This window comes from Sorex fumeus, unplaced genomic scaffold, assembly GCF_029834395.1.
Source record: "Sorex fumeus unplaced genomic scaffold, SorFum_2.1 ptg000048l, whole genome shotgun sequence".
Classification (NCBI taxonomy): Eukaryota; Metazoa; Chordata; class Mammalia; order Eulipotyphla; family Soricidae; genus Sorex; species Sorex fumeus.
The window spans coordinates 12,284,799-12,301,247 of NW_026606105.1; the positions used below are offsets into that span (position 1 = coordinate 12,284,799).

General features: G+C 41.0%; 1 protein-coding gene across 6 annotated transcripts in view; it reads right to left on the reverse strand.

Moving 5' to 3' along the window:
- The window catches only part of CALD1 (caldesmon 1), a 207,362-nt gene that overhangs the window by 101,549 nt on the left and 89,364 nt on the right, over positions 1–16,449 (reverse strand). For all 6 annotated transcript variants that reach the window (XM_056123921.1, XM_056123929.1, XM_056123924.1 and 3 more), the window contains exon 2: positions 4,180–4,291. In XM_056123921.1, coding sequence (XP_055979896.1) covers positions 4,180–4,250 — 71 coding nt within the window. In that variant the 5' untranslated portion in view covers positions 4,251–4,291. The remainder of the gene's footprint in view (positions 1–4,179; positions 4,292–16,449) is intronic.

Below are 16,449 nucleotides of genomic sequence, written 5' to 3' on the forward strand. Positions count from 1 at the left end.
CTCACCAATATTTTCCCTGGGCTGGAGCGATAGCACAGCGGTAGGGCGTTTGCCTTATAAGCGGTCACATGGCTGACCCGAGTTCGATTCCTCTGCCCCTCTCGAAGAGCCCGGCAAGCTACCGAGAGTATCTCGCCCGCACGGCAGAGCCTGGCAAGCTACCCGTGATGTATTCGATATGCCAAACACAGTAACAACAAGTCTCATGATGGAGATGTTACTGGGCCCACTCGAGCAAATCAATGAACAACGGGAGGACCGTGACCGTGATCTAATATTTTCCCTGTGCACAGACGCTAAAACTTAACTGGTCCTTAATAATATTTGTTGGTTAATTATGTAGACTTTTAGAAGAGCCTGCATATCATGGAAAGAAGTGGGTCTTCTGGAGCAGGATATTGTTTCGAAGCCTTTGATTCTACACTCTCCCTGATTATCCCTAGCTCCTGGACTATTTTTGCCTCCCTTGGTGGTTTTCATTATGTCTTTACGATTTCTCTCTCTAATCTTGCTTTTTTTGGCACTATCATTGCCATCCTTCCTCAGCTTTTATATGATACCACTGCCACATTGGGTACACCCAATCTTACTTCTCTTGGCAATTTTCTCTCCCTTTCGAAGCAAAGATGGAAAAATGTTTCCACATGCCTGGAGGAATTCTCTATTTACATGAAGTTTCTCCTTGAAACACTTTCCCTATGTTCATCCAAGAATGAAACCATTCTCAGTCTCCTCATCTGAGACAATACAGAGACATTATTTCTGTAAATTCCCAGATTTACACTCCATGGAATTATTTTGGCATTTCTCTCTCTGCCTTGAAAGGTTTGCTAATTCTCCATTTATAGACTCTCCCATCTGATCTTCATTTTTATATTTGATTCCTTGGTTCAGATCCTCAATATTCTGTATTTAATACTAACTTCTCCAGTATTAGTAACCTTATTTAAGTTCACTCCAGGATGGAGCGATGGCTCAGCGGGTAGGGCGTTTTGCCTTGCACGTGGCTGACCTGGGTTTATCCAATGTGTGCCATTCAGCACATTTCCAGTGGCACCAGGAGAATAGAATGTATGGTTTTGATCCTGAGGATGCAGTGGAAAGGATGATCGGGGAGACTTTGGCAGGGCAGAAGAAAAGGTTAGGCGTGGAGAGTCAGAGATCACAGGCCCTGAGCTCCCAACATTGCTACACTTCCTAGGGCATCTGCTTGCCTTGACTGGCTCCTGGTCCTGGTCCTCAGGGCAAGAGTTTGAGGCTGTGATTGCAAAGATCCTTCTCATTCCAATTGAAAGAGGACACAGATAAATTTACTCATGTCTAGTATGTAGTAGTGGCCTGGAACGATAGCACAGTGGGTAGGGCATTTGCCTTGCATGCGGCCGACCCGGCGACCTGGTTAAATTCCTCCGCCCCTCTCGGAGAGCCTGGCAAGCTACTGAGATCGCCCGCACGGTAAAGCCTGGTAAGCTCCCCGTGGTGTATTCAATATGCCAAAAACAGTAACAACAAGTCTCACAATGGAGACATTACTGGTGCCCGCTGGAGCAAATTGATGAACAACGGGAGGACAGTGCTACAGTGCTACAATCTTCTCCGGTGTGTGTCCATCACACTTAGTTCTCCTAATAAAACATCTATTGCCTTTTGTTGTGAGAGCAAAAACGTTTAAGACGTCAAATTGTTGTTTCCTGAGGCCCCGATGTGTTTCTTGCACCAGAACTCTGTTTTCACCTTTGACCTTTGATTGGTGTCAGTCCCTTTTCTTTCACTCCCCATCGTCATGACTACTTCCTTCGTGGCTTACTGCTGCCAAGGCCTTTCCTGACAAGTTTTATTACCGGAAGATCTATGTCTTCCCTTCTCTGAGCATTCTTGTTCAGTTGTGATTTATATTGCTGCGTGGTTCCCTACCTCCTCAGCTAATGATAATAATTTTTTTCAAATGATGGTGATGATGAGATGATGATAAAAATAAATACAATAATGGCTACTACGTGTGAAAATCCTACTATTTGCCGGAGGATAGGTCAGACCATTTATGAAGTTCAATAACCTTTACAATAATCACATAGACTCTGTAGACAATAGCTGTAGTTTACAAATCAGGTAACTGGAGCTTAGGGAAAAGTCAGGGTTCGTGGTCACAGACGCCACCACAAGTGGCAGAGCTGAGATCTGAGAAACAACTCAGTGTCTTGGGTGTCTATATGGATAGAACACAAAAGGCAGCTGACTCTCGCCAACATCAACAAAGGCAATAACTTCACTGTTTCCTTTACCATACAAGTAACTAAAATGTTTTTAGTTACTTGTATTTAAAATTTAACTAAATTTTCCCCCAGCAGCAAGGTGGCTGCCATCTCAGAGCTTATAGAAAGCCAGGTATGAGCCGGCGGTGACAGGGCAACTGCAGTCTCAATGGAAGGGGGCGGTACCAGCACGTCCTTCACGCCCTACGGAGGTCACGAGTTGCCCCCCACAAGCGGCTCTCCGGCACAGCCATAACACCAGATGCACAGAAACCAATCTCGTAATTATATGGTTCTTTGCAAAAATCCAAAATCATTATATGACATTATATGATTCTCATAACCAACTATAGAAAACAAAGTATTTCACAATGCCTTTTCAGCAATTCTGATTGTTGAGGGGGAAATTCTAAACAATAATGGTGCATCTTTTGTTGAAATAATGAATGTAATCAATGTAGAGAAAAGTTAAGTAGAAATCATCTGCCTCACAGGCATTGGGAGGGGTGGGAGGGGGTTCTTGGTGGTGAAAAATGAGTACTGGTGAGGGAAAGGTGTTTGATCATTGTATGACCGAGACTTAAACCTGAAAGCTTTGTAACTTTTCCCACAGTGATTCAATAAATAAATATAAGAAGAAAAAATATATATAAATAAATAAAATTATGAAAAGAAAAAAAGTAAGGTGGAGTTCATGTCCAATTCAATCAGCTAAACAGTGGCTGAATAAATAGCAGTACTCCTACATAAAATAAATAAATAAATAAAATTTAACTAAATTTTGTTATGGGTATAAATTTCCTTCTTTCCAGTCTAGAATTGCTGGAGATCACCTTAATGGCTTTTGAAAAATTTTTATTTGTGCAGTGGAATTATTTTGATTTTAAGATCTTGATTCAATATTTTCCTTTCTGTGAATGCCTACTCTACTTTTGCAATAGAGTATCTCATTAAACACCACTGTCCTTTACTCTAAGGTCTTAACATTTTAAAAACTGCATGTATGTCCCATGCTTTTTTTTATGCCTTTGCTTTCTTTGCTGCATCAACAGAGAATCGAATAATAATATAGCTTCCACCTGGACTCAGAATGGCCCCAGCAATTAACCTAGTTAACATGTAGGTATCTGGACCTGGATGCATTTTGAATAGGAAGAAAAATTTGTCACAAGATTTATTTGATCATTGTATGACAGAGACTTAGAAAGCTTTGTAACTTTTCCCACAGTGATTCAATAAATAAATCTAAGAAGAAAAATATATGTAAATAAATAAGATTATGAAAAGAAAAAGAAGTAAGCCCAATTCAATCAGCTAAACAGTGGCTGAATAAATAGCAAGACTCAATGCCTTTACTTTTTCAGACTGAAAACTCCCATTTCCTAAATAGTTTCAATCTTTGCCCCTTTTTTTTCGTCATTTCACTAGACAAGTGTTTTTTATTTTGTTGTTGTTGTTTTTTGTTTTGGATCACACCTGGCGATGCTCAGGGGTTACTCTTGGCTCTGCACTCAGGAATTACTCCTGGCGGTGCGCAGGGGACCATATGGGATGCTGGGAATCAAACCCAGGTCGGCCACATGCAAGGCAAACGCCCTTCCCGCTGTGCTATTGCTCCAGCCCCAGACAAGTGTTTTTTAAACCTTCCTCTACATCTTGTCTTTGCCAGGTCAAATTTTCAATATGCAAGGAGCTAATGAAATATAACTATTTGATACTTAACCATTATCTCTTTTTTTCCCTAATGTTAAGGTTCTTTTTCTTTTCTTTTCTTTTTTTTTGATATAGAATTTAGAGCCCTCCCAGAAAAATATTTTGTGAGTTGCTTTTGCAAACAAACTCTTTGGTACACAAGGTATTTGGCACTTTAGACTATAATCTCTGTCTGAGGCCTGAGACCCATATAGGTAAGAACCAAGATCCTTACCTTTCAGCTTCCAGGCGCATTTCTTCTCGCTTTTGCCTTCTGAGTTCCCTGCGTCGTTCAAAATCATCCATGGTGTGGATTCCGGTTTAGGGAGACCAGATAATGTCTGGATCTAAAGGGAAGGAGGTGGAATCAATATCTCAGAGGAGTCGGAGTATTATCTTCCACGAATGGCTTTATCGCCCTTCCCCTCATTGTTCACTTCTTTCCTTCTCTTTACTCTCAAGAAAAACATCCCAGACGCTGATGAACTTGCCAGGGATTATTGTCTAACAGGAGTTGAGTCTTTTCTGTGTTCATGTCAGTCTCATTCATAAAACTCCCAGAGACAAGCGCTGAGAATTTCCACTTAAAGAAAGTAAAGAGAAGAAAACTGAAAGAAAGAAAAAAAGCAGGAAACAGGGAGGTTCTGGAAGCCTTAAAATGTTGGTGGAATCATTGATGATGATTTTGTTGTTATTTGTATCTTGCTGGACCACAGACTGACCCAACTCGTAGACGGTGAACAAAGAGAGAGAGGAAAAGAAAACCAGAGGAAAATCAAGAAGCGGTAGAGTTAAGAGAAAAATCAAAGTGAGAAAGAGACCTAAAACAACACCTGCAAGATCTGCATATTCGAAAGACTTGTAATATCAGAATGATTAGGACTGTCATCCGGTCACACCATGGATAAACAAAACAGCAGCATCTTAAGAAGCACGGTTCTTAGGAACGAGCTGATTTTAGATGGTTGAGTCCCCGCTTTCTCTACCTGTGCCCCACCGGTTTTCCTCTTTCCTACCTCCTCGGGGAGGGTTTGAATCCCAGTGAGCTCTTCCCTTTCCAGCTTTTCAACTGAGCAATCCGCCTGTCCCGAGAGTCTGCGCCATGGAGTCAGATATTCCAGAATTCCCCTGCAGCCCCCAAACCCAAAATGACTAGCAGAAAGGGGGAAGCGGGCTCTTTTTGTCCTTGCTTTGTTTACAGAGCTGTCAGTGGTTAGTTAAACTCGGCCTGGAATCTGGCATTTAAGGCCTGCTTGAAGATTGTTTCCTGTGCGGAGCCAGAGGCCCGGCTTCCTCTGGAATCCTAGACTCGGCTGTGCTTAGATCACAAAAATTATTTTCTTCTTTGCTCTGCACAAGAGACGAGTTATTTGTCCCGTGGAAGAAAGTGGGCATGCTAAGCGAAATGAGTCAGAAAGAGAGGGACAGACATAGAAAGATTGCATTCATCTGGGGAACATAAAGTAACAAACTAGGAGACTAACACCTAAGAATAGCTGAGATATGTACCAGGAGGTTCACTCCATGGCTTGGAGGCCAGCTGCACATGCTAGGGGAAAAGGGAACTCAGAGAAGGGAGCACCAAATAAAGGGTGTTGGGAGGATCCTCCCAGGATGGGAGATGCATGCTGAAAGTAGACTATAGACCAAACATGATTGCCACTCAATGCCTCTTTTGCAAACCACAGCACCCAAAAGGAGAGAGAGAACAGTGGTGAGTGCCCTGCCACAGTCAGGGTGGGATGAGGAGATGGTGGGTGGGAGGGATACTGGGATCAGTGGTGGTAGAGAATGGGCACTGGTGGAGGGATGGGTACTTGATCATTGTATAACTGAAACCCAATCACAAAAATTTGTAAGTCTACAACTGTACCTCATGGTGTTTCACCAATAAATTTTTTTTTAAAATGCAATAAAATTAATAATGCACAAAAAAAGAAAAAGAAAGTGGGGACCTGGGTAAAACCCTCATGACATCTTGGCATGGGAAATTAAAGGCCACACTTCAGTATTGAAGTCAAGTTCAGAAACTTTTCTTAAAGAGATTGATGATTAAAATTTTTAAAAATTTTTTCCCTTTAAAAAAATCTACCACAAACAAAAGTAAAATTTCAGGCAATGCAAATAAAACTACCAATTTCACACCTCCCCCAACAATCCCCTAGATAATTATTTATACTGCTTATAAGTAATTTAGAAATTCATTTTTTGGTGTTTATTTGTTATTGCCAAGAGTTCTTTTAAGATTCTGTGGGTTATAAAGGAAAGAGTCATGTTCCTTATTTTGGATGAGGAAAAGGGAGAGAGAAAGATCAAATGAAAGAGAAAGAAAGGAAAGAAAGGAAAATAGGAAGGAAGAAGTAAAGAAAGAAAAAGAAGGAAAGAAAGGGAAGGAAGGGAGGGAGGAAGGAAGGAACGAAAGAAGGAAGGAAAGGAGGGAAGGAGGGAGGAAGGGAGGGAAGGAGGGAGGAAGGGAGGGAAGGAGGGAGGGAGGGAAGAAGGGAGAGAGGAAGAAAGGTAGAGAGGAAGAAAGGGAGGGAGGAAGGGAGGGAGGGAGGGAGGGAGGAAGGAAGGAAGGAAGGAAGGAAGGAAGGAAGGAAGGAAGGAAAGAAGATAAAAGATTTGTAGTTCTCCTGACAAACTGCCTGGTCTTCTCCCCAGGGTGGGCCCCTTTTCTGAGGACAGTGCCCTGTGTGGGGGCACAAGCCTCTTCCAAGGGGGACCCAGACCCAAGCCCAAGTGACTGAAATGCTGGGTGAAGAGCAAACTGTTCTTTTCTTTCTTCAGTAAAGTCTTTTGTTGAGTGTCAACTTGCAGCATAACTATAGCAACAGCAAACAGAAGTAGGAGAAACCACTGTGTCCATAGCCAGGATTTTACTCTCCTTAATTTATCCAAGTAGCTTCCTCTAAGCCTCAGGCTCTCCTACCTCCTGCAAACTAAGTGATCATGCTGGCTGCCTATTAGCAGTTCAAGTTTCTCAGCCTCTACCACTGGTGGAGGTGTTAATGAGCAGTGAAATAAATATCCCCAAGCACCAGGAAGATGCACATGGTTGGCAGAGTCCTGGGGGAAAAATGAAACTAACAGCATGTGGTCACTGGTGCTGGGTCTCCTCACTGGCTCCCTACCCACGCACATTCTTTCTCTCCAACTGACCATCCATCCTCTCCTCCTGCTCTGCATCTTGTATTAGTTACTTGGATCCTTCCCGTCGCCCCCCATCCCCCAACTCACCACCACCCCCCTCTTCCTGCCCCTTTTCTCAACCATAGTAAAACCTATCTATCCACAACTTCATGCATGTGAATACTACCAAGGATGTATGGGAACTGGATTGAATAAGCATTTAAATGTCCTCTATGCCATTGTGATTTGATAGCTCAGCTGGGCCATCATAAATTGGGGGTTGGGGGGGAGAAGGAAGAAGGAGGGCAAGTGAGACAGAGATAGAGACAGAGAGATAGAGAGGAAGAGAGGTAGAGATTCAAAAAGGAGAAAGTGAGCAAGAGACATATATAATAAGCTACTATCTGATGCATCTACGTTGATGTGTCTTTGTAGACATGTGGACATGATAGAGAAGAGAGAGCATATCTGTGTGCTTGTGTGTGTGTGTGTGTGTGTGTGCGTGCTTACGCATGCATGCATGCACAGGTATGCTTGTGAAAATGACTCTCCACTGGTCTCAAATCAGTGATGGGGTCAGAGGTTTTCCTTAACGCTCACATCCTGGTATCACAGGGCTTTCCTGAGCGTCTCTGACACTGTCCCCAAGGAAGAGGATCCAGATCTACATAGAACTGTACGTTCTCACTCCCTTTTTTGGAAGTGGCAGCTTCCATGTCCCTGGCTACTCATCTCTCATTTCTTCTCCTCCCCACCATCAATGCTGAATTCCTTCGAGCAGCATTGGTTTGAGGAAAGAAACTCTCAATCAATGAAGCAACCGCACGTCAAGGCAGAGAAACTGCAGAGCTATGAGTAGCACACACGTACACAGTAGTTTAAAAGAAACACAGGCTCAAGGAGATAACAATGCTGAGATACGATTTTAAAATGTTATGAAAGTCATGAAAGAACTCTGATGTGCTCCTACTTATAAGGAAAAGGCCTTTACAAAGACCAACGAATCATTACCTACTGCTATAACTGTCTTTTCAATAGGGATTCTCAAATAGCAGACTTTCAGGTTTCACCTATGCAGCTATAATTACATACTAAGTCAGTATTACAGACTTAAATTCACTTTACACACTGCCCTTCTTTCAGTATGTAAAATCAACAGCAGAATAGTTCTGACTTAGTGGAGGGTAAGAAGTCATCCTAGGTGTGTGTACAAGAGCAAACAAGCACACATGTTTGGGAAAAGTACAATTAGGAGGAAGATGGGACTAGGAAGCTATCTAATCCAGTACTGCATTTGTTAGAGGGAGAAAGCTTAACCCTCCCAACATCACACTGTGATAGACTGAATAGTGAATTGGAGTAACTTCAGGATTAGTCTTAGAATGCATCAAGGATAAGGTCTATTGTGTCAAGGGCACTGAAAGTTTAACTCACTGTATCACTGTCATCCCATTATTCATTGATTTACTTGAGTGGGCACCAGTAATGTCTCCATTTGTCCCAGCCCTAAGATTTTAGCAGCCTAGGGTGAAGGAATGAGACCCATTATTGTTACTGTTTTTGGCATATCGAATATGCCATGGGTAGCTTGCCAGGCTCTGGCAAATTAACTCAGCTCCCCAAAATGACAAATTGTTATTGAATATATACTATGTGCTAGGTCATATTTAAAAATAAAACTGTTTGGTTTATGTTAATCGTCTTTGTTACCTAGAGTAGTTTAATTTACTTATCTTTAGCGAATTTAGCATTTGTAATACTCTAGAATTCCAGAGGCATAAAAGTAGTTTCAATTTAAGGGGCTGGAGAGATAGTACAGTGGGTAAGATGTTTGCCTTACACATGGCCAATTGAGGTTTGATCCTTGGCATCTCATATGTTCCCTCTGACCTTCCAGGAGTAATTACTGAGTGCAGCGCCAGGAGTAACCACTGAGTAATGCCAGTGGTGGCCCCCAAACAAAAAATTTTAAAATGTAGTTTAAGTTGAAAAAAATTGAATACAGAGTTTTTATATATTCTCCCTCCTTCAGCCTTGCACACACTAGACTCTGCATTGAACTGGACTCTCCTCACCTCAGGGATGGTGCTACCCTGATGTCAGACTTCTAGTCTCTCATCTATGAGATAATGTGTCTGTTGTTTTAAGTAAGCTTGTGGTCCTTTGTTACAGCAGCTCTCACTAATACTGTTATTAACATTTTGCAATAGTGTGGTACATTTATGATCACAGATGAATCATTTGTTATCATAGATGAATTAATACCCATCTATTTTATTATCAGCCACAGTGCATAGAATTTCACACTTTGTATTGTACACAAAGTTCTTTGGGCTTTGCCAAAGATATGATGTCATGTACCCATCGGGGTCATACTACCAGTCAGAATAGTCTCATTGCTCTGAGCAATTGTGGTTCTCCATCATTCCCTCTCATCCCACCCCTTCTCTTCCGTATCCCAACCCTTGGCATCTATTACTCTTTCAAATATTTCTGTGAGTCTGCCTTTTTCAGAAGGCCTTATAGTTGAAATAAGACAACAGATGGACTTTCAGACAGGCTTTCTTACTGCTGTTGTTGTTGTCGTCGCAGTATGACTTATAATATGCTCCTTATACTTTAGGTGGACAGCAATCCTGCACCCAGCCCATTCTCTGGCTTTTTCCTCTTAGCAATATGCATTGAAGTTTCCTGTGTGTCTTTTGGTAGCATGGTAACTCTACTGGTCTGCTGAAAATGATATCATCTATTTTAACCATACAATAAATCTGTGGCATAACTATTAGAATTTTACATAATTTTAAAGTGCATACCTTTCACTTCTATATTATTCTTGAATGAAGTCATTACTTTCTTCTAAGAAATGTTTTTATCTCAGGGAATATGAATGCCCCAGAGAAGTTATGAAAACAATTGTCAGTGATCATTTTGGGGGGGTGGTGAGGGACCCACTTCTGGTGGTGACCGGGTGGTATTGGGGATCAAATCTAGGTTCCCCCCAAGCAAAGTATGCACTTCAGTCCTTTGAGTCATCTCCCAGGACCCATATTGCCAGTGATCTTTAGTTAATTCATTGTCACTGTCACTGTCCTCCGTTGTTCATCGATTTGCTCCAGCGGGCCCAGTAACGTCTCCGTTGTGACAATTGTTACTGTATTTGGCATATCAAATACGTCACAGGTAACTTGCCAGGCTTTGCCCTGTGGGCGAGATACTATCGGTAGCTTGTCGGGCTCTCTGAGAGGGGCGGAGGAATCGAACTCAGGTCGGCCATATTGGCCGCTTGCAAGGCGAACAAACGCCCTACCCACTGTGCTATAAACTAAAGTAAGAAGTAAACTTAAAAGCTATCCAGGTTTTCACTTTTAGTTCAGAGAATTATTGTTTCTCCAAATCTAAATGAGCTAAACCTTGTAAATATTTATTAATTCACTCTTAATTTATTGCAATTTCCTTGTGCTATAAAAGATGATTATATCCAGGACAATATTATTGCATACTTTCATTTGAGTTATTAGAATTTCTTTTCTTGCATTTTACCTTCCTCATTACATACCTTCTTCCTGTAACCCACCCACAACACAATTTTTTTATTGGAAGGAATCCCATCTTTCAACACTATAACCATAATTAGATCCTTTTTCACAAGTCATCATTATAGCCCTCCCAGAAGCATTTACTCATCATATCCAATGAAAATTTACCATGTGCCAGGTTTTGTTCTAGTCATGGGGAATACACAAGACTTTAAAGGTTCCTGAATTCCTGAAACTTACATTTCAGAATTTCTTGCTTTCTTAGACTTCCACCAGGCCTGTATTTCACTTTCTACATATGTTTGTTCTTAAGATAAGTCATGGGCAGATATAGTCTTTAATTAATTAATTAATTAATGTTTTTTTATTTTCATGAATCCCCGTGGATACAGTTACAGACTTATAAACTTGCATGATTATCTTTTAGTAATACAATGTTCGGGTACCCATTTCTTCACCCGTGCCCATTCTCCACCACCAAAGTTCCCAATATCCCTTCTGTCACCTCCACTCCTTCCCCCCACCCCCTACCCCTGCCACTGTGGCAGGCACATTCCCTCTTACTCTCTCTCTCTCCTTTAGGTGTTATGGTTTGCAATACAGGTACTAAGCGGCCATCATGTTTGGTCCATAGTCTACTTTCAGCACGCATCTACTATCCCGAGCAAGTCCTCCAACCATCATTTATCCCAGGTGCCTCTCCCTCCAGCACATGAGATTGTCTTCCAATATGTGGAGTGATCCTTCTGGTCCTTATCTCTACTATCCTTGGGTATTAGTCCCCTATTATGTTACTTTATATTCCACAAGTGAGCGTAGTCATCCTATGTCTGTCCCTCTCTTTCTGACTCATTTCATTTAGCATGATACTCTCCATGTCTATCCACTTGTATTCAAGTTTCATGATACCTTTAAAAAAATCTTTTCATTACTGGGAGAGTAAGCATTTGGGAACTGTAGCTCAGTTGGACCATTAGATTTTTATTCTAGACTTTACCATTCTTAGTATGGAAACTGTAACTCAAGCCTATTCACCTCTATTTTATTGACTGATCAGTGTTTACAAAGTGAATTAATAACCTTGGTGATAGACTATATATGAATCTCAAAAGTTACATAAATGCACATTAGCAGTAGTTACACAGTAAATCTGGCAAGGCTTTCTTTCTGACTGAACTTTTGTCCTTTAAAAAAATCAATTTATCAACCTGCTTTTTCTCTTTTGTGAACAGAACGGTTCACTTGGGACTTGAAAACCAAATAAACACATAGCTTATAACATACTGTTTGGATTTAGCTATTGCTCAACCTTCACAATTTTGTTCCCAAAAATCTGTGATAGTTAAAAAGTATATATGAAATCACAGTAACGTCTCCATTGTGAGACTTGTTGTTACTGTTTTTGGCGTATCAAATATGTCACGGGTAGCTTGCCAGGCTTTCCATGTGGGTGGGATACTCTCGGTAGCTTGAGCGATAGCACAGTGGGTAGGGCTTTTGCCTTGCATGCAGCCGAGCCGGGTTTGATTCCTCCATCCCTCTCGGAGAGCCCGGCAAGCTACTGAGAGTATCCCACCTGCACGGCCAGAGCCTGGCAAGCTCCCCACGGCATATTCAATATGCCAAAATCAGTAACAACAAGTCTCACAATGGAGACGTTACTGGTGTCTGCTCTAGCAAATCGATGAGCAATGGGAGGATAGTGCTACAGGACAGTGCACGTGAAATCCCAAAGCAGATGTGTCAAGATAAGCAATGTACAAATCGAATGAATGGGTGCACTGGGAAACTTGACTTTCTTACGCTGTTTCTTTCCTTTCTCAATGGAAAGGAGAGCACCATTACAGGGAGCAGCCTCATAGGTTATGACCTATAGTTTCTCTTTTTCTCAACTCAGTATTTTATCCTATTCCTACCACAAGGTTTTGTTCCAAGGTTCCCAGCAGATGCCTGAAAGAACAGGTAGAGCAAACCTAAGATAAGTTGCACCCTTGAGAAATGTAGGTCTGAATACGTGGGTTCAATTCTATGAAGTTTTTTTTAATACAGGGAGTCATCAGTACATTTCTGGAATCTACCAACCTGGTTACTGAATGTTTGTAGGTGTGGGACCCTCACCTGGAAGGTTAAGGATAAAGGACTTGAATAACCAAGGATTTGGGATGTATAAGGGAGAGGGTGTCCTGAAACCAATCTCCTGAAGATGCCAAGTGGAGGCCTGGTGGTTAAGTTTGGGCAGGGGTGGGTGGGTGGAGTCCAATGTGATACCTGAATTTTGTATGCAGTTCAATTGTATAGGGGTCAAGGCTCCTGAATCCCATGTTGATCAAGGGGCAAGAGAATTTTTTATATGTACAAACTTAATATGATTTAAAAAACAATAATAAAATAGAGCAATTGAGATCATATATTGTGATAAAAGTTGGGTGCTTGTGATAGCTACACACACACATATACCACACATACACTCTGTCTTCCAAAATATCTTATTGTTGAGACGAGAAAGAGAGAGAGAGAGAGAGAGAGAGAAAGAGAGAGAGAGAGCTCACTGGACTGGAATAAGTGTTTTGGATCCAGGAAGTTTGGGTTTGACAACCCCTTGGCACCATGATGCCCTCTGCAGAGTCAGAGCTGGGAGTGGCCCCTGAGCACCAAAGGGCGAGCTCCCCCAAATTACATGGCATCCTATTGTATTTATTTTCTTGAATACTGGTTGCTCAGGGATAAGTGAAACTTTGAAAAACAAAATCTTGGACAAGTGGGAGCCACAACACTTTTTCTCTAATGCTCCATTTGAAAATAGGAGAACAGACAATGTCACTCTAAACCATTGTCCCTTCTCCTCCACTTAGGGGGGGGGATGCAGCTTATATGCCACGAATTTGAAAATGGTGTTCTTTATCTATGTTATCTTCAGTACTTTTAAGACTACATGTTTCAAGATAACAGACTGCTTTTTAAAGTGCTACCATAGAAATGACATTTTTACCTTTATGTTCATTGCAGCACTATTCACAACAGCTAGAATCTGGAAACAACCCAAGTGCTTGAGAACAGATGACTGGTTAAAGAAACTTTGGTAATCTACACAATGGAACACTATGCAGCTTTTAGGAGAGATGAAGTAATGACATTTGCTTATAAGTGGATAGATATGGAGAGTATCATGCTAAATGAAATGAGTCAGAAGGAGAGGGACAGACATAGAAGGACTGCACTCATTTGTGGAGTATAAAATAACTTGAGACTGACACCCAAGGACAGTAGACACAAGGGCCAGAAAGATTGCTCCATAGTTGGAAGCCTACCTCATGAGCGGGTGGAAGGAGGGAATGGAATGGGAAGGGCAGATGGAATGGAGAAGAGATCACTAAGATAATGATGGTTGGAAAGAATGGTCGGGATTGGAGATGTGTGCTGAAAGTAGATAAAGAACCAAAAGTGATGGCCTCTTGGTATCTGTATTGCAAACCATAATGCCCGAAAGTAGAGAGTATGTGGGAAATTGTCTGCCAGGGAGGCAGGGGGAGGCTAGAAAAGGGGGGGTATACTGGGGAGATTGGTGGTGGAGAATGTGCACTGGTGGAGGGATGGGTGTTTACACATTGTATGATTATAACTCAAACATGAAAGCTTGTAACTGTATCTCACGGTGATTCAATAAAATAAAACAAAAAAGAAAAGAAAAGAAAGTGCCACCACAAGTAATACCACTTTATTTTGTACCACTTTGTATTTTTCAAAAATTAAAAGATAATGGCTGTCATTGCTTTATCCCCCCAAGTTGTAAAAGTAGACTCATCCTCCAAAATTCTAAAATTAGGCAATGGTCATGCAGCCTTTTAAATATACTAAGAAACACCAAATTGTTGAGATGTTTGGGGGGTGGAGTGAGTTTAAAGATATATGAGTTAAAACTCAAAAAAGCTATATATTTTTAAAACAACAAGAGTAGAGCAGAATCATCTTTATTTCAAGAATTTAGACAAATAGAACATTAGATTTGGCTTGTTAATCACTCCAATCAGTGGGAAATTAGGGTGGGGATTTAGACTAATATTCTAAATCTCTTATGTAGTCAGGTGGAAATAAATGGTCTACTTGGATGTTGTGGTGAAAAGATTTTTTAAAGATTCTCAAATTGTACTGTCCAATACAGTAGACCGTCCTATGAGGCAATTTAATTATAAATTAAAATAAAATGATTCAGATCCTCAGCATCCCTAGTCCCCTCTGAGGTTTCGGTGGACTTGCATGCCCATTGGTAACCACGTAAGTGAGTACAGAGAACAATTTCTTCTTCACAGAACATTCTGCTATACCCCACGCTGCAAACCCTTCCACCCCTCATCTGAAAGGACTGCAGGATGTGAAAGTGTGAAGCAGATCAGAGATGGGAAGAACCTGGGTTCCTAGAGAGGATGGAATATAGTGTGGATACAGTTTCCACCAGCCTCTCAATTAATGGATTAGTGTCCTCTCTTGCTTTCACATCTTTGGGACTGGGAAAATCTTGTTTTGACTGGACGCTTGATAATGAGAAAGGCACAAATGCTTTTTTTTTATCTTGCCCACAAATACAAAAGTAGCTGAGATTCTGTCTGAAGAGTGCTCACATTTCAAATTTTACAACTGGGCTGAGTGGTTTATTTGAAAAAAAAAAAAGACAGAGACTATTATAAACATAGCAGGTGGATCATCATATTTAACAGAGTAACTATACTTGGGCTGGATCTTCTAACATTTCTGCTCTGTTGGACTATACATGTGTCAGAAATCCATGGACCTGCTCTTTGTGGGTTTTTAATAAACATTTAGATCCTGAGCTACGGTTATTGATCTTGTGAACACAACATGTTAAGAAGGTGAGTTTAGACGGTATGATGTAAATCTACATACACTGCTGGAAACATCCCAAAGGAATGCCCTAGAGGTGTTTTATTACTGGACATAATTTTGCCCACAAAATACGTGGCATTATTGAACAGGGACTAACTGCCTCCTAGTGAATTATTCCACTTCGATTCATCACAGCCATCAACTGCATTTATTGTGTTCTGGAATCAGGAAGCAGCAAGAGACTATTTACAGGGAATTCATAATCTAAGATGAAAAGCTTATAAACCAAACCACACATAATGAGCATGATTTAAACACATAAATCTATACACATGCTACAATTGAATACATTGAAAAGCACCTAATATGCTTCCTTCTTTCTTTCACATGAAACATTTTCCTGATAGCTTCAGTTGTTTGTTCTTTGGGGATTTCTGGACTTCTGTTCATCAAAGATACTCAGTCTTAAGAGTTGCTTAAGATGGGGAAGGTTGGAGATTCTTCAAATCATACCCCCCCTCTCCCCACACACACAAGATTGTACTCAACCCTATATTTCTATTGGAGCACTTAGTCTGCAATTTGTATTTTAATTCCTACATACGTCTGCCTTCCCTAGCAGACTGTAAGTTCCTTGAGGTTATTACTCATAACCTATTTTCAGGGACTATTTTTCAGGGAACTCATAATCTAAGATGAAAAGCTTTGTAAACCAAACCATACATAACGGACATAATTTAAACACATAAATCTACACACATGTTGATTTTATTTGGGGGATGTAAGTCAATTACATTCACATTTGTTGAATTGGAATGGATTTTGGGCCACAGATTATCCACTAGACTTGATAAACAGATAAATTTGGCTAAGAATTTATCAAAAGGCCCGTCTCCAGCTGAGCTCTTGTAACCTTGGGGACCATGGCAGTTGGCTGTTGGGGCTCCATTTTATACTGAGACTTGCCATTGTGTTTGTTTTCCTCTAGTGGATAAAAACTT